Source organism: Electrona antarctica (genome assembly GCF_951216825.1).
Source record: "Electrona antarctica genome assembly, chromosome: 24".
Taxonomy (NCBI): Eukaryota; Metazoa; Chordata; class Actinopteri; order Myctophiformes; family Myctophidae; genus Electrona; species Electrona antarctica.
The window spans coordinates 14,772,572-14,791,761 of record NC_136803.1 but is presented as its reverse complement, the minus strand read 5'-3'; the positions used below and the strand labels follow the sequence as shown (position 1 = coordinate 14,791,761).

Here is a 19,190-nt window from a genome sequence, read left to right as displayed (position 1 = left end):
ATATCGGACATCTCTCGTGTTTTGAAGAAAGCTAGCTACGGCTTCAAATCAAGTTTTCTAAATGACGAACCATTCTGTCCCCGTTTTCCCGTGTGATTTCTTCCCCTCAGACAAGGGGCAGCTACTGGAGATCGCCAAAGCCAACGCGGCTGCTATGTGTGCCAAGGCGGGCATGCCAATTCCTGATAACCTGAGACCCAGCATGCAGCAGCAACAGCAGTTCATGCCGATGCCGATGATGCCCTTACCTGCCTTGGCCATGAATGCTGCCCTGGCCAGCATGACCGCTGGTACGTCTCGTTTTCATGGTCATGCTGGATTGTATGTCTTGCTGGATTACCAGCCAAGGGTCCTGGACCGCTAAAATGGCCCAGTCCTTATTTTTATTTATTTTTAATTATTTTGTTTAAAATTCAGGCACTGGTCTAATCCTACAATAAATACAAAAGAAGACAGACAGACCCATTTCTAGATGTCTTGCCTCTTACAGAGTCACATAAGGTGACTTTCTTTTTTAAAGAATAAAAAAAGAAAAGGATGAATGTAACACACACAAAAACAAAATAGAATCACATCCAGTTATTATTCTTTCACGCTGATTCACAAATAGCACATTTGGACTTGGCCATACAAACATTTTCCGTAGTGAGACTTGCTTTAACCCATTTTGGGTGGGAACCCCTTTTGGTGTTTTAAGCAATATGTTATACTTTAGCTATTAAAAAATAGCAGATCTACAAGCTCATAGCGCGGCACCGAGTGCCGCGCTACGAGCTTGTAGATCTGCTATTTTTGAAAAATCGTGAAAATGTGGCGCAAATCTTTGAATATATATTCTTTCAGAGCGAACCTTTTTAACTCAAATCTTTGCTTCTGGGAGGGTCCCTGGAATGACATATTTTCAGATGGGGGTCGGCGGCCAATTACATATAATCTTGGGGGTCCTTGACTTGAAAATGTTTGAGAACGACTGATATAGAAACATGAGTTTTTCATAAAACTGGATTTAGAAGATATTTGTAGAATCGTTCCCAGGTCTAAATGGATGAATCCATTGTGCAGTAAATTCCCCTTCATGAGAATGGGTACCATAACTTTCCTTCCCAGTTGTCTCTCTCTGCGTCCTCACATCTCCATCTATGTTTCTGCATCCGTCTGTCTCTCTCTGTGTCTTCCGGTAGCTACGATGACAGCAGCCCTGTCCGGTATGGGTGCCATGTCCCAGCTGCCCCCTCTGCCCTCCATCACCAACAAGCCCCCTCCCGGTCCGCCCCAGCCCAACATGGCAACCCTGGCCAGCCTGGAGGAGGTGAAGAGGAAGGTAGCCAAGCAGGCCAACAGCATCAGCATCAAGGAGTTCACCGAAGTAAGTTCAGTTCTAGTGTCAATCACTTTCCCAGTTCAATGAGCACTTGGGAGTTTACTGTTTTGGAGCTGAAATAGCAAAACATGTTGTTTGAAAGCTGGTGATCTTCAGATCCTGATTTAGGTGGAAAATGTTTCTCAATTTGTTTTTTAGTTGTAAAACATAATAATAAATAAATAAAGAGCAGATTTGTATGTCAACAGTAAACAGAGAGTACATGAGCAATATTTTAACCAGTATTCGGATGCTCAACAGTCTAAATATGTGCGATGGAAAAAGAAAAAAAAACTGAAATGAAAATTCAGCTGGCTTATGCTGTCTAAAGGAACGCAGTTTTTAGAATCGTAATATCTTGGATTCTTCTTTTTGTCTCGAAACAAGCTTGATTTGCGCCTCATTTCTCTAAACGATATGATCCCCGGTTACAAAATGTATGTTTTGGGTGATTTAAATAACAAGGGCGGCACCCGTTACATAGCGATAATTCACTTCCTGACTTCTGAGTGAAACGGCTTTCAAACTAAAGGTGTCGCCGTATTAAATGACTGGCTGGCGGCCCTGGAGGACACAATTCAGACACCAGATGGGGGTGTCGGCGGTAAATGAGTTAAGGAAAATGTGCAAATAATGTGAACTTGTGTGAGTGATTCAGCAAGACGATAACCATAGTTATGTCTGTGTGTCCGTGTGCACATGCAGAAATGTAAGATGATTGTGGACAGTAAAGGCGAGCTGGCGGTGGCGAAGCCTCACGTTTCAGACGAGGAGGATGAAGGGAAGCCGTTTGGGAGTACCGCCCTGAAGGAGACTAAGGCCATCAGCTTCAGCATTGGTGTAAGATTATAACAACCACTCACACACACTTGGGACATGTGTTTAGATGTTTTCTTTATGGCACAGCTCATATCATGAGCCTTGCACACACTTAACCCATTTTGACCTGAGATCAGATTCTAAAAATGTCTTCTACATCCTGACAGTTTTCTGAAAAAGCTATGTTTCTATGTCAGTCGTTCTTCGATTTTTCAAAAATTGCAGACCTAGTGGCGCGCTATGAGCTTGTAGATCTGCTATTTTTCAATAGCTAAAGCATAACATATGAGCTTGTAGATCTGCTATTTTTCAATAGCTAAAGCATAACATAACATAACCCCAAAAGGGGTTCCTGCCCAAAATGGGTTAACAGCCACTGTATCTCATATGTAGCATCTTATAACTGATATAAGTACTTGAATCCAGCAAACAAAGCCAACCATCTCATTACAGACAAGGTGAACACAACGGTGTCCAAATAAAGACATCTTTTTTTATTGGAAATGTTTTCCATTGCTGTATGGATTCCTTGAGGTCTCTTTATCAGCTACTGTTTCAGAGCTAATCCTGTCAACCGTTTAAATGTCCCATCCCTAACATAGACATGCACGTAACGTAACGTCAATTTAAGACAAGCACGTTCTCTCCTCTCTTCTCTTTCAGAATATGCCTGTTCGCCCGGCCGTGCGCAGTGATGCAGGCATGGCTAAGGAGTTCCCCGTGTCGTCAGGGTCTCAGCATCGCAAGAAGGTACTGTTGTAAATTCATTCAGAGTCAAACTGCCCCACACCCCTACTCCCCCCCCCCCACCCCTCATCTAGACTGAGTGGCAAAACATTGAGCAGCGTGGAGCGTTGGGAGTTTGGAAGCGCTCGTTGGAAATCACTCAACGGTCCTGCGCACCACCTGTTTCTAAATGTCACGTAATGCAGAAGGCAGCAGGACGTTGCATTATTGGAAAACGAGTGCTTCCAAACTCTTGACATGGCATTTATCTACAGAAAGTAGCTCATAATATGTCTTCTATCCGGCTTTTTATTCAATGAAAACGTTTGAAAAGAACGTTTTCCATACAGCTCCAATTTTGGTGAGTTTAACGCCGTTTAATACAATCAGATAGCACCTTTCTGTTCGTTTGTATGTGCTTTCAAGGCCAGAAAGTTGTTCAGTAGGCGTTCCCGTATAACTTCCGGGTACGATGATGTCAGGCGCATAGTATACTGCAGTGCAAATCAGTTCAGCACAGAGCCCAGGGTTTTGTTCAGCAGCCTAACAGTTGCTAAATGAAATGCTAAAAGAAAAATGTAAAAGACGAACCAAAAATCCCCCAAATTCCTGAAATGGCTGGCATTTAGAAGTCAGTGAAGAAGGCTGGATAGATACGTAGATGTGTCTGAATATTGTCGAACCATTTGGTTGCATTTGAAAGGCCCTGACAAATGTCATCCTATGACAAATACGGTTCGCTTCGCATCGTGATGCTATTTTTCCACTGTAAATTTATTTTGGAAAATGTATTTCTTGAAAATATATACTGCAGTTATTATTCATATTGTGTAAAACAAAGGTAAAACTCATACGATTATGTGGTCTTTGTGGATCTAACAGGAGGGTGATACTCCGAGTGCGTACGGTGATTGGGTTGCTGTTGAGAAGACGACAGACAAGACCACCAAAGCCTCCGCTGCCACTGCTGCTACACCTGCCGGCAGCAAGGCCACGCCAGCCGTTCCCGTGGCAACAATGGCGCCATCGTCCGGGGAGGCGGCTTCGACCGCAGTCAAGGAACCTACGTTCGTGGCCGCCACCGACAGCGTTTTTCCTGAGCCTCCACAACAGGTGAGATGCTGGAGGAGGTGTGTGTGTGTGTGTGTGTGTGTGTGTGTGTGTGTGTGTGTGTGTGTGTGTGTGTGTGTGTGTGTGTGTGTGTGTGTGTGTGTGTGTGTGTGTGTGTGTGTGTGTGTGTGTGTGTGTGTGTGTGTGTGTGTGTGTGTGTGTGTGTGTGTGTGTGTGTGTGTGTGTGTGTGTGTGTGTGCGTGTGCGCGCGTGTGGACTTTGACAGCAAATCTTTTTGCGTGGTCTAATCATGGCAAGCTTGAACCCTGCCGCGAAGCGACACGTTTTGAGCTTGTCGAACTGCTATTTGTGCACATATGAGGTTTCCACCCGACAGAGAGTCTATTCTAATACATGGTCATTTATGTATTTTTGCCAATAAAAACATCAATCAATCCATGTTGTTCCCATGTACAGCCCTGTGAAGCACTGTGTGTTTCCATGACTACGAGATGTGACCCTTGAATGTATATTCAGAACGAACTACACGAGAAACATTGTTGGATCTCACCAGTGTAAACGTTCTCCTTGTCTCTCTCTCCAGCCCGTGGACATCTCACAGGCCGTCACCGAGAGGATCAAAGCCCAACGGCGATTGGCCGAGAACCCCTACGACGTCAGCGCCATTTGCATGCTGAGTCGTGCACAGGAGCAGGTAAATCACTCTTTCATGGATGAACTCATAGCATTATGTACAGTTGGGTGCCACCGATATTGTCCCTTATCATTTGACCCATTTAGGCCTGACCTCAAAACTTTTAAAAATCCTTCTAAATCCTGAAAAAATCCTTCTACATTTTCATGATTTTTCAAAAATAGCAGACCTACAAGCTCGTAGCGCGCCACTCGGTGGCGCGCTATGAGCTTGTAGATCTGCTATTTTTCAATAGCTTAAATTATAACATAATGTTTAAAACACCAAAAGGGGTTCCCGCCCAAAATGGGTTAACTGTCCTTTTGCGCAGATCACGCAAACCTCAACAAAAAGAAAAGGACAATATCGATGGCCTCCAACTGTATGAAGCAACTTCCATAAAACCCTATTGGTCTCGGATATTTCACAAGAGCATAGGTTAGATTTTATTTAGCTTTACTTTAATCCATGCTATTTCATGCACACATACTCGCTCAAACACCGTAAATTAAAACCTTGAAACAAGACCCTGTCTTATTTCAATATTGCTGAATCTGAATCCAAACGGACGTGTTGAAAATTGCTGAATATCATTATCACTGCAGTCAAATACATGGCTTCCTTTTATTGGATGAAACGAAGACAAGAATTTAAGTTGATACAAATGTCATTCAATTAAGCAATATTACACGAGAGGGTGTGCATTACCATCATTAATGGCACGCCTGCGCCCTGCGTTTACTTTAGGCAGCGCAGAAGTGCCATTAATGACAGCAACGCACACAACCTCGGGTGTAATATTGCGATTATACAGCAGTTGCCATTAAAAGAAACAGGTCAACTCAATTTAATTCTAACTAAGATATTCGTTAAAAAATCTGCCAAAAGTACGGGGGCTGCATAGCACAGCTGTTTTTTATGTTGCGATTAGGTGTGCCATCATGCTCGTTTGAAGCAGTACGGGTAGAGGGCTATTTCAACCAATCAGATTACTTCCTCTACTGCAGTGGTTCCCAAACCTTTTCATGTCAAGGACCCCCAAATTGACACTCCATTAGCCCGCTGACCCCCCATTAGAAAATATATGCCAAGGAAGCCCCATAAAAGAAGATTTATACGGCTCTGGCAGTGATTTTCACCAATTTTCATTTCAAGGACCCCCAGGTTAGACCTGAATTAGGCTACGGACCCCCATTTAATGGCATTTCTATCTCTGGGACCCCAATGTATATTGTAAAAATCAAATCAAATTAACTCTGAGAGTGTACAAATGGAACCAAATGTACCTGTTAGGGTCTTGCAGACTTATAAGGGTCCATTTGGTTCCTAATTATCATTTAGCTACCCCACTTTGGGAACGGCTGGTCTACTGTTCCTCTACATGTTGTTGCATAATGAGTGTTTCGACCCCCTTGCCCTAGGTGGATGCGTGGGCCCAGTCCAGCACCATCCCAGGACTGTTCACCGGCTCCACTGGAGCTCAGGTCCTCAGCTCTGAGGAGCTGTCCAACAGTGGGCCTCAGGCATGGCTCAAAAAGGTAACACACACACACACACACACACACACACACACACACACACACACTGCGTACAAACGGATCCATTTGTCAACCGCTTTTCTTTCTCTCACACTCGACATACACAGCAAGGTGGATTCACACATCACAATTTGATTCACGCACACGCACGCACATGCCTAACGGCACAAGTAAGTGTACAGGTAGTACACACATGCACATGTCTTGTATATACAATACAGTATAATGATTACCAGCACTCTTCTCTTGGAAGTGTCCTTTGGGCTCTTTATATTTAGTTGGCATAGCCGCATAGGGCAGCATACACAATAATACATCCAAATTCATACAGTTTCACTGACTGTATAATGCTGAGGAAGGCTTTGTGCCGAAACCATACATTTTACATTGTATGCTGCCTAATGCAAACTAAATACAAAAAGTGCCTGAAAGACATTTCTGTTGTCGAGTGCTGGTAATCCTTCTGACAGTTATAAATCTTTGCTAGTCTGTGCAACCAGTAACTATTACTAGAAGTAACTTGAGTAGTGTTTGCATCCTCTTATAGGAGTAGTTCACCCCAAGATCTGTTTGTTTTTGTCGCATTCCCGAGCCAATAATCTGATAGTCATTGGTCAATAGGAAACTCGGTAGGAGACTCCGCCAGTCATCAATCTATTGGCTTGCGAATGTGAGAAAAACAAACAATAAAATCTCCATGAATTCAAGACTTCATGGGCTCTATAATTGTTAGAAAATAAGTCTTTAACGCATACACGGTCGAGTCTACCTATGCAGAGACAGATGCATCTAGCCACACGTATCCACATGTATCCACATGCACTCCCATCCACATACTGCCTTTCACTTCATATCCCAGCTGTCCGCTCCACGCTGCAGGCGCCTGCATTGCTCACGCCCAGTTCGTCTTGCACCCAGAGCCGCAAAATAGAATGAGTTGTCACCACCGATATGGTCAGCCAGCCCACTCCCCAAACCAAACCCTAACACCACACAAAGTTTCTAGATATACTCTTCCCCGTTTCAGCCAAATGGTTTGTCCAAGTGAAATTGTCAAATTGATTATAATCGATGACTCATGGGGGTTGGTGGATTTCAAGGGAGGATTTGTTTGGGTTTGGTTTGTTGAGTAGCTTCCAGAATTTGTCGCTTTGGTCGAGAAACACCTGACTGATTCTGGGGTACCTAAAAAGCAATTTAGTTAGAAGTAGGTCCAGGTTGCGGTGTCACAAAAGAAAACAAACCAATACGTTTTGAGTATTTGAACAGGAGAAAATGCCACTCCAGTAGCACCCACAGGGTGCAAAAATAGGTATTCTATCGGACTCTCAGGCTCAGACCTCTCCCTGAGGTGAAACTCTGTCACCATGCGGCTCCGGGTTGCTCCTCGTAAAAAAGGCGCTGACCAATGCAGATGTCTCACTGTGTTCTCGCCAAAGCAGGTACGGCTGCTGCAGTGCGGGCTGACCGCCACTAGGCGGGGGCCGCTCTATTGCCACTTCTCTCTGGAGCCCCTCTCCTCAAAAAAGGGGGTCGGGGAGGGGGAGGCTCGGAGAGAGATAAAACTGAGAGAGTGAGGCAGGGAAGGAACAGGAAGGAAGGAACAAGGCGGAGAGGTGACAGAGTAAGTCTTAATCCAGACACAGATCCGTTCCTCATCCCCACAACATCCCTTGTTTCCAGCGAGAGGGACGTAAAGCCAGAATCGATGCCTGCCGTGTGCAGTGACCCTGGCCACGTTCTTCTTCCGCCCAGAGGAGCGAGGAAAGAGGCCTCTATATTCTGGGGCCGTGGGTTCACCTCCACTGTCTTCCCCCTGCTTGTCCTTGAGGACAGCACTGATTAGTCCTCTAACGAGCTCCAATTAGCTCTCCGAAACCTCCACGTGAGATGATACCCAGAGAACTTGCCCTGTGCCAATTACCGGCCGACATTTGAATCCTGTTGTACGTGCATCTTTTGGGGGCTATTTTTAATGGCAGCCCAGTAGGAGGATGAAGGAGGGATGGACAGAGGCACTGCAGGCAGCAAGCATCAAAGGGAAATTGAGAGTTAAAGGCAATCCCAGCACTGTGGCCTGTCACTACCTCCCTGAAGAGAGCGAGAGAGAGTGTGTGTGTGTGTGTGTGTGTGTGTGTGCGCGCGTGCGCGTTTGTATCTGAAACAGAGACATACCACGATACCGACAGGTGAATAAGTGTCCCATGTGTCAGAAGACACCTTCTCATATTGCGTCGTAGCAGTATTAATGGTGTGCGAGTGTGTGTGAAGGTGTAAATTGGGATACACGGTACACGTCACGAGGCACCACGTAAATCACACCTCACTCCTGCTCACTCTCGGTTAGTCAAAAACAGCCTCTGTGTTAGTTAAGATACGAGCAGCCACAGTGGTCTTGCAAAATTGTCCCAAGCTTAGCTGAATCGGAGAATAAAATGACGGTCTACTTACTGTAAAGCTTAATTTATACTCTCTCATATTAACAGATGAAAAAAGTGTTCTCTTTATTTGCGGGCGAGTGCACAAACAAGCACATGCACGAATATTTCACTGGACCACGCTTGCCTGCGTCATCGCCCCTCAACTTCTCTGCATGTCCAAAATAAACACACGCCCCTCATTGAACATGAATAACTAAGGCGTGTGTGATTAAGCAGATTAGGCATATGAAAGTGAATCGTGTGTGTGTGTGTGCGTGCGTGCGTGCGTGCGTGCGCGTGCGTGCGTGCGTGTGTGAGAGAGAGAGTGGTAGGTGAGGTGGCAGGTATCAGTACTGGGATCCTTGCAGTGGTGGGAAAAGTACTCACATTAGGAATTCAAAATATACTTCAGTAAAAGTACCAAAGTATTGGCAATTTAGCATCCAAATGCACTTTAGGTATCAAAAGTAGAAGTACTTATTATGCAGAATGTCCCATTTCAAGTTTTCAATGTATAAAAATATTTTTTAAATGGACAAGCGATGCATTGTGAGCTTGTAGATCGGCCATTTTCAAAAGGCCAAAATGGTTAATGTTTTGTAATATTAATCAAAATCTTACAAAGTAACTAGTAATTAAATGTAGTGGAGTAAAAGTACAATCTTTTGGGTCCGAGATGGAGTGGAAGTAAAAGTTTTGAAAACACTACAGTACTTCCACCACTGGATCCTTGCTAACAAGGCTGTCCCTGGATATATGTAGGCCTGTGACCTGGGTATAGAGCTGTGGGGATGATGGCGGTTTGCTCTGGTCTGATGGGGTTTAACGTTGGACTGGTTTTCCTAAAGTGTCACACATCCTTCTGTTTCCCTCCATAAATGGTGTGCGACGTCAGGGAAGAGCATTGCAATATGGATCCTTTTCACAGCAGCCATTTTGGACAGGTCAACTCAACTGAAGTTAATAGCGTTAATTTAATTTATAGGTATTATTGTGTGCCAGCATGAAGCTATCCATGCTGGGACACAGTTAACGCCTAAATAAAACAAGAAATGATCACATAGTGGTTTCTTTATTTAGTAACGAACGCTCCTCTCAACCGGCCGGTCTCAATCATAACATTATGTTACATAACATTGGGTGTCTAAAGATTTCTGTTACCTGCTTCCTGTTCATGTGACCTGAGTAACCAATACATGACAGCAGCGTGTGTGGCAGCCAATCAGGACTAGGTCCTCAGTATGACTCATGTATGATTAGGTCTTGTACATTTCATGAGCTGTTGTTAGTCAGGATTCACCTGACAACACAGCCACAATTAATGTTAATATATATTGTTATATATTTATTATATTATTACATTTCTTTATCCTGTAAAATGGCTGCTGTGACAAGGATCTATTGATTCGTGACCACCGGTCCTCTTGTCCACAAGTAATTAATGTCACTTTTCCATTGCCTAGAACCGACTCAACTTTACTCGCCTTTTTCGGTTTCCCGTTCCGCACAAGTACCTGGTTCAGATTAGTGATTGGCCAGAGAGATTCTTCACTAGCACAATTTTGCATAATTACATGAATGCATGTAAGTTCCTAATTGCTGTTAACAAACTTTTTAACTAGCTGTAATTGTGAAATGAATGGCCTATTTTTTTTTTTACCTAAAATGAAATTGTTTTTTGTTAGCCTTATAGTAGGCCTATGAGAATTAACACCTTACTACGCATGGTCATAGATGCCGCTACGATGACAAGCTACACTGAGGGATCCTATTGTATACTATGGAAAATAAAACTGGTCAAGTTGAGTCCAGTTCTATGCAGTGGAAAATAAATAAATGATTGAGATGAGAGAACAGTCCTTGGAGATATGTGTAGTGGTTGGGGGGGGTTACTGAGGCAGTGCCAGCATCAGATCTAACACAGTACGGTTCTGTCCAGTCTAGGCTGGCCTGGTCTGGTTTAATCCAGTCCCATCCAGTCTAGGTCTAGGAGTGTGGCTTTATTGTAACCTAATCTAGCCTGGCCGGGTTTTAGGCCGGTGTGATCCGGCCCGGCCTGGTCCGGTCCCGCTCGGCCCGGTCTGGGCCTGTGCAGTCTACACAGGGAGGGGCGGGAGGGGGGAAATGGGGAGGTGGAAGTTGGCGGTGGTCATCATGCGCGGTGACCCCGTGAACTTTCACCTCTCTGTATGCTAGACTGTTTCAGAGTCGCTGACACCGGCCCCCTCTCTGTTGCCGGGGGCGATGAAGGGGGCGGAGAGGAGGGGCTAGGTACGTACCAACAACACGCTAACTTCACCTACTGCTAATGTCTGTGTGTGTGCGTGTGTGTGTGTGTGTGTGTCAATCACAGAGAGAGAACAGATGGAATGAAATAAAATATGGTGATTTTATTGCAAAAACTTTTATTAACTTTACACATGTCATGTGTGTGTGTGTGTGTGTGTACGTGTGTGTGCGTGCGTGTGGTTGTGTGTGTGTGTGTGTGTGTGTGTGTGCGTGTGCGTGCGTGCGTGCGGGAGTATGTGTGGAGGTGGGGGTGTGTACATGCATGAGTGTGCATGTACATGTGTGTGTGCTTTTCTGCCTGTGTCATTTAACATAACTTCATGTATTGACAGGTAGGCATTTCTTTTGGCCGAACACTTATATTCTCCTTTGTGCTCTCTCTCTTTCCTTCTCTCGCTCTCTCTCTCTCATCACCTCACTGTGCCACACTACCCTTCTTTACCTCTCTCTCTGTCTGTCTTGCTTTCTTTTTCTTTCTTTCTTTCCTTCCTCTGCCTCTCTTTCTCTGTGTGTGTGTGTGTGTATGTGTGTGCGTGCGCATCTGCGCAACAGGACCAGTTTCTGCGAGCGGCTCCGGTGCAGGGGGGCGTCGGGGAGTTCCTGATGAGGAAGATGGGCTGGCGGACGGGAGAAGGCCTGGGGAGGAACCGTGAAGGCACCGTGGAGCCCATCGTCATCGACTTCAAGATCGACCGCAAAGGTCAGGGGAGGGGGGGGTCACACGGAATAGGCTCTGTGCCCGCAGAATAACTCTTCCTGGCACTTTAACGTTGAATGGCGTGCTTCTTACAGCAGTGGTTCCCACTGAGGGAGTTCCAGGGCGTCCCCAGCTAAATTATAGTTTGGAACCAAATGGACCCTTATGGTTCTGTAAGTTCTGTAACTCTGAGAGTGTACAAATGGAACCAAATGGACCCGTTCAACTAACAGTGATTTTACAATATAAATTGTATCCCAGAGATAGAAATGCCTTTAAATGGGGGTCCGTAGACTAATGCATGTCAAACTGGGGGTCATTGAAATTAAACGGGTTGAGAATCACTGCTAGAGCTGTAAAGGTCTTCTCTTATGGGGGTCCCTGGCATATCTTTTCAAATGGGGGTCCGTGGGCTGATTAGTGTCAATTTTGGGGTCCTTGACATGAAAACGTTTGGGAACCACTGTCTTACAGGTCTGGTTGCTGAAGGAGAGAAACCTCTGAAGCAAACGGGAGGACTGGTGGTCACCAAGGATCTGATGGGTGAGATGGAAACACACACACACACACACATTCCTGCAGACCACGATTCACTTTAGCCCTGCAATTGACCATTCTCAATACGCCTAGTTTGGCAAAAGTGTCATCCACCTCTTGGGAAGAAGCCCACGTTTTGTTTTAGATACTGTGCATACATGGCAAAATATGGGAAAAATGCAGCGGCCTGATAAGTTTGGACATTGATGACAGCTAATCCCCTGGTTCCATTTCCAGACGGCTGCTGCATGTCACTCCCCTATCCTCGCGCCATGTTTCATGTCTTTCTCCACTGTAAAAGGAACAGAAAAGCCCAAGAAATAACTAGCGATTTTCAAAAACACCAGCAGGGTGGCTCGTACTTCACGAGCCACCCTCACGGCACAACTTCACCCTGTTTTGCTAAATGCTAAATTGACAACATTAACGTGTACATCAACGTTCAGATTTGAAATGTAACGTGCCACGGATGTTAGCTTTTTGCAGTGTCGGCTATTAGCACTTTTGCATTACGTGTTGTTCAATAAAAAGCATTTTTATCCGAGCACCAGTTTCTCCGTTTTTGTTGAGTTATAGAAGCTCTGCTTAAATGTGTCTGTCTGTCTGTCTGTCCGTCCGTCCGTCCAGGGAAGCACCCGGTGTCGGCTCTGATCGAGCTGTGCAACAAGAAGAGGATCATGCAGCCTGACTTTGTTATGGTTCACCACAGTGGCCCTGACCACCGCAAGAACTTCCTCTTCAAGGTGTGTGCGTGTGCGTGTGTGTGTGTGTGTGTGTGTGTGTGTGTGTGAGAGAGACTGTGCGCGTCCATTATAATTTGTGAATACGTAACATTTGTATATATCTCAGCCTGAGAGTACTACGGTACATCCAATAAGCAAGCTAAAGTCTGATTTACACTTCACATCATACACAGTGGTGTTGCGTGCTGGAACGTTTCTTCTTATTCATTCTGTCATTCTGTCTGTCTCTCTCTAATAATGTGTGTGTGCTGTGCCCTAGGTGTCGGTGAGCGGTGTGGACTACCAGCCCCAGTCAGCCAGTCCCAATAAGAAACACGCCAAGGCTATGGCTGCTACGGTGGCCCTGCAGGCCATGGGGGAGGTAAGACCAGTCTGTTAGCAGCAGTGGTGGGAAAAGTACTCGCATGTTTTACTTAAGTAAAAGTAATAATACTGTAATGTAGAAATCCGCTGTTACAGTGAAAGTCTGGAATTGAAAATGTATTTGAGGAAAAAGTACAAAGATACTCTGTGATTTTAGTACCAGTAAGTAATGCCCATATATGGACCTTTTTATTATTATTTTCTTAATTGACGTTATCAGGCCGTGCATGATTGATTAAATTAAGTGTGTGTGTGTGTGTGTGTGTGTGTGTGTGTGTGTGTGTGTGTGTGTGTGTGTGTGTGTGTGTGTGTGTGTGTGTGTGTGTGTGTGTGTGTGTGTGTGTGTGTGTGTGTGTGTGTGTGTGTGTGTGTGTGTGTGTGTGTGTGTGTGTGTGTGTGTGTGTGTGTGTGTGTGTGCACACGTGTGTGTGTGTGTGTGTGTGTGCACATGTGTGTGCGTGCGTCTTTCCCCAGGTTTCTGCAGATGGACCAGGCCTCTACACAGGACCCGTCTTCACTGCTGCTTCGACCGGGCCCCTGTTCTCTACATAGACACACACACACAAATTCCACAACACACTCAGAGACTCTGCGAAAGTTCGCTTTAAGGGCCGTGTCAGTCGGCTGACATGAACCCACGTGTCTGCATAGTGGCCTACATTTGTATTTTATTGTATTTGTACTCTTGTCAAACATGTTTGGGGACATCTGGGGATGTGTGTCCCATTTCAGATAACTGCATCCCCATTCTCGCGCTGAGGCTGTAAGTAGACAAACTATTTATCTTGTTTTCCCTCTGCCTGTTGGTGGTTTTTATTTGTGTCGATCAAGCTCCGACCAGTGATAATTCTGTCGACTAAAACTACGACGAGAAATGTTTGTCGACGACCTTTTTTCACTGACGAAAAACGAAATAAAAGCTAAGCTATGATAAATGTATTGTCAATTTTGTAAAACAAAAATAGACTAAAATGTTAAGGAGGACTAGTGGACAAGAGATCCAGTAGAACTAAGACAAGTAATTTTATGCTTCCGAAATAGTTTGCAGTTCGGCTATTTTTGAATGAATGAATGAATGAATTAGGCATTATGACGCCATCAAGGCCTGCCTTTTAGTCAACTAAAATGTGACTAAAACTAAATGGAATTTTAATCAAAAGACTGACTATAAGTACAGCAACATTTTGCTGTCATAATTAACACTGGCACCAACTAAATCCACTTTATAAAACAGGGGAGTAGTAAGGATTGATAGGTTAGTGTAAAAAGGTATAATATTCAGCTCAGCTGTAAATGCAACTTAACCACTTAGAGACGCTATATACTTCGTTGACCGGTGGTCCTCCCCGCACACTAAGGCCCTCATTTACCAACGTGTAAACCGGTATTTGGGTGTACACCGCGTTGATAAACGAGGGCCTAAATCTCTAAACCGGAAAAAAGCTGATCTACATGCTCATAACTTGTACACTAGGTCAGCTTTTTTCGGCGAATGTTCACCCCAGAATTGGGACGGCACGGTTCTCTAGTCACGCAAACAAAATACCAACTTAGTCTGTCATTGGTTTGACAGATCCGGATGTAAATGTCTGCGAGGAAGAGTTTGCGTAAGATCTTATTTCGCAACAATGTCGCACGAGGCACACATGTCAGGCGTAAATGTAATCTGGATCATTCATTTCTGAACAGAATACAGTAAAAGTTTGGACTCCCGAAACCAGGAGTGATGCCGTGATACCGAGAGTTAACTATGTATCCGTGCAAGTACATTTTAGGTTTTTAATTTATATTATAAGTTCAGTCATCACATTTTGTTAATGTTTGTACTTGCGTTGCGTGGTTAACTAGGATGCTTGCATTAATACCTATTATAGAGCACACACCCCTCAGAATGTGCTTTTCTCATCAGATCACGCAGTGTGATTTAAGCTATGGTTCATTCATGGAGACTTTTACCCTTTGGGTTATGGACAGGAAACAACCCCCAAAACAATACATTTCAGTGGAAGTGGACATGCACCTTACTGAATGTGTCGTGAGAACAATGGGACTGCATTAAGTTCTATTTTAAACCTCTTGTGTTGACTCTAAACGTCTAAAATATTGTATATATTCACCTTGTTCCTGGCCACGGCCACCATTTTCGCTCTAACGTAGGTGTAATTGCTTATTTGGGCTTGCGTGTACAAATGGAACCATTTGGTTCCATGTGTATTGTGTACACACAGACAGTGGCGTGCACAGACATTTAGAGGGGCAGGTGCTCAAGTTAAAAAAGGGCACCTTGTGCAGCGCGTGGAACCGGCTGGTTGCCTTAATCTATTTTGGACGGGAACCCCTTTTGGTGTTAGCATTATGTTATGCTTTAGCTATTGAAAAACGGTGGCGCGCTTTTTTTTTTCTTCAAAAGGGCACATTTCCAAAAGGGCAGGGGGTGCTCTAGCACCCCCTAGTGTCTATCTGTGCACGCCACTGCACACAGTTATGTGGGTCCTTGAAATTAAAAAGTTTGAGAAGCACTGTACACTAAATGGAACAGAGCCTGGTATCATCGTTAATAACACCTGTGTAGGAAGTAGGGACGCGGCCTGGAAGTACAGTTATTCTGTGTGCATAGAGCCCAAATGCAGATGACTCAGTTTGTTAAATAAAGGAGTAGTTCACCTAAATAAAATATTACCTTTCTATCGATTACACACCCCATGAGGCCTTCAATTCATGGAGTTTTTAAAGTTTTTGACGCATTCCTATGCCAATAATTTGATGAAATGCAGTCAGACATCAAATTATTATTATTATTATATTTAAAAATGTATGTACATACTAAAACATCCTAATTGTACATGTTGTGTTAATTCTTTAACTAAAAGTAAGATGAAAAATGTTCGTCGACTACCTTTTGTCACTGGCCAAAAACGACCTAAATAAAAACTAAATAAGTAAGCTTTATTAATTAATATATTGACTTAAAGGTTAAGGAGGGACTAGTGGAGAAGTGATCCAGTAGAACTAAAGGGCAAGATATTTTGTGTATGATTGCGCTCGGGTGTTGCACTCTGAAAATAGCCGATCTACAAGCTCGCTTTTCGATCTGCTATTTTTCAGCATGCGACAACGCCATCAAGGCCCGCCAAAATACATTTGAATCGACTAAAATCGTATATTTAGTCGACTAAAACTAGACTAAAAGTAAAACATTTCAGATTTGTGTAGTGATGTACCTGTGTCCAAAACCATGGCACTGATAAGTTGATGAGTAAAATGTTATAAATTATAGCCATGATGGCAAAGGCTGGGAATGGGAAGATTTTTTTTTTAAGAAGAAAAAAGCATGGATCGATGGATGTTACTTTGAACTCATGTTTTGCTTCTTGCTACTGTTTACTGTGCTCGGTTATCTTGCAAAATCCCTGTCCCTGATACATTTTCTTTTTTAATTTCTTTCCTTTCTCCCATTTTATCTATTTAATTTGCTGCTTCTGTACATAGTGCACACCGGTATTTGTTATATGTAATAAATGAGTATTATTCTCGTTTGAACATGTCGTACAAATTAATTGTCCCAATTAATATTTAAATATATGGTATACTACATTTAATACATAGGCTACCCTTTGTTTAGCATTTTTCATTTTTTCCCCACAGAATCAAAGGTTTTATCAATTAATCATGGACTCACCAGGATCCTGGATGCCTTGGTTCTAGGCTTAAAATAATTGATATAAATATTTGTGTACATGTCTATGGGAAAACCACTGCTATGCTCTATAGACCTACTGGATTTTTAGATTTTGGTCCAAAGTTTGTTTGTAGAAAGTTTAGTGCTTGGCCCCTTAAAAAACATTTACAATTAAAAAAGACTGGGGCAATTGAAACAGAAGATAGGGTATGTATGTATCCTGCTTAGCCGCTGAGCTTTTAAGTTTAAGTTAGGTCCAACTGTTATTCAGCCATATCTTCAGAGAGGACTTAAAAGTGATAATGGAGTCGGTAGTTTTACGTTTTCTTGCGTACCATTAAGTATAAAAAGGAGTTTTCCCCCATACAGCTACTAAAATTGACCAAATGGTCGCCTAAGGTTCACATATTTACATTGAATGTTCACATATTTTTGCCCAATGTTGCCTAGTTCTGCTGTATATTGACATGTTAATTAAGACAAAAGACACAGCTGGGAGCAGTGAGCTGACTGACCCTAGTTCACAATCCGGTGCTGAACACAACAACACTGGCACCTGCTGGACACTATTTATTACGTTTGGTGCAGATGGTTCCCAGTTCCCAAGTATACAGTACAACTGTACAGGTGTCTGTACTGTACCTCTAGTCAACATATTGCAGGTTCTGACGGGGTGGGACTAAAAATATATATTACAGGAAGGAAGACAGTCTGAGAGTGAGAGAAACAGATGCTTATAAATTAAATCTGGTAAATGTTGCAACGTCATCAAACAACAACACACCTATGGTAAGTGTAATTCTACAGGACACAGGTTACACTTAGTCCGTCAGTTGACTATGACACTGACATGATAACAGAGTTATGCATGATAATGGCCACACCTGCTTTTTTGTATTACTATAGCGTGTGTGGCCTTTCTACAACCTCCCAACACATTGCATTGCAAGCTTGTTCCACTGCCTAAACTGTTTAGGCTTACCATTTTGAATAAATCCAAAATGAATCAAATAGCCGATCTACATCGACACATTCTTGTTCTTGTTCCTGAGCAATTTTCACTATTTTAAAACACGTAATGTTTACATCTGTAAACCATGTGATGTGACAATAAATGTGATTGTGATTCTTCCATTAACTGAAGTCACTGGAATGCACTGACACAGCCAGCCCAGATATACATATGGACAGATACATTCCCTTGTGGTCTTGTAGATCAGAGCTTCGAGCTCTGGACCCACTAGCATATGTACAACAATCTCCTCTAGGACCCTCCCCAAATATACAATATTTAGTAAATAAGAAGGCATAACGGTCATTTAAAAATGTTCTATTTATTAATATTTCACATTACAAGATCTTGAACCAGTGCAAAATATACAGTCGCAATATACACAATTTAACAAAAGTAAAAATGTAAAAGATAAAATAACAGATCTACAGGCTAATGTGTCGTAATATAAATTTAACAAAAGTACATTTAAGTATATGTTCACATTTTAAAACACTATAGTAATATAGGCCATCAATGGGAACAATGTCCATTAAAGAATGCCGGTTATGCAATATATTGCTAGCCTGGATCCAGCCCAAAGACCCCGCCCACTCTCTGAGTGGACGCTACAGTCTGATAATCAGGCTAATATATTGCAGCTACAGTACATGATGCAAAGCAATAACACCGACTGTAAACAGGATGACTCCACCGACCACCAGAGGTGTCCCGACCACAGACACCAGTGGAAGAACAAGAGCCAAAAGCAGCCCGAGGCTTATCCCCGAGGTGGCCCCCAGCGACCACAGAAAACTCTGAATCTCCTTCTTTCTGCTCCGTCGTGGCTTCTTCTTCATGCCATCGAGGGTTGGGGCACGGCCTGGCGCAGGTGACCAGCGGAACCTCGCGCCGCAGACGCCGCAGCAGGTACGGCCACCATGACGGCTAGCGAACTCTACATGTATGATGTGGGACGATCTACCGTCCAGCGAGTCGGTGATACCGCCGCCGCCCACGGTGACGTAGGCTCTGGCGTCCTCCGTATCTGTGATGTCCGTGTGAACCCCGATGCCGTTGATGACATCCCTGATGATGACGGCTGCACAGCGAGGACACGACCTGACGTCATAACTGCTCTCCTGCTGCTCCGACTCCGTAGTAGTAGCGCTGGTGGTGTCATCACCGCAGAGAGTCGTCGTAGAAACGTCAGCATCATCACCCACCCCAGCGGTGGTCTGGAGGGGAGGCCGTGGTTCCTCCTCCTCCTCGCCCTTAGGGTCC

At 43.9% G+C, this 19,190-nt stretch overlaps 1 protein-coding gene across 2 annotated transcripts in view; it reads left to right on the top strand.

Annotated features, from left to right (window-relative positions):
* sonb (SON DNA and RNA binding protein b) overlaps window positions 1–16,771 on the top strand; it is a 31,469-nt gene extending 14,698 nt beyond the window's left edge. The window contains exons 12-23 of one of the 2 annotated variants that reach the window (XM_079495768.1): window positions 111–290; window positions 1,182–1,366; window positions 2,066–2,200; window positions 2,843–2,929; window positions 3,788–4,018; window positions 4,560–4,670; window positions 6,071–6,187; window positions 11,449–11,596; window positions 12,068–12,136; window positions 12,758–12,873; window positions 13,133–13,234; window positions 13,711–16,771. In XM_079495768.1, coding sequence (XP_079351894.1) covers window positions 111–290; window positions 1,182–1,366; window positions 2,066–2,200; window positions 2,843–2,929; window positions 3,788–4,018; window positions 4,560–4,670; window positions 6,071–6,187; window positions 11,449–11,596; window positions 12,068–12,136; window positions 12,758–12,873; window positions 13,133–13,234; window positions 13,711–13,788 — 1,559 coding nt within the window. In that variant the 3' untranslated portion in view covers window positions 13,789–16,771. Of the gene's footprint in view, window positions 1–110; window positions 291–1,181; window positions 1,367–2,065; window positions 2,201–2,842; window positions 2,930–3,787; window positions 4,019–4,559; window positions 4,671–6,070; window positions 6,188–10,803; window positions 10,879–11,448; window positions 11,597–12,067; window positions 12,137–12,757; window positions 12,874–13,132; window positions 13,235–13,710 lie in introns of those variants that run through there. The other variant, XM_079495769.1, reaches the window with a different exon arrangement.
* The last annotated feature ends 2,419 nt before the right edge of the window (window positions 16,772–19,190 follow it).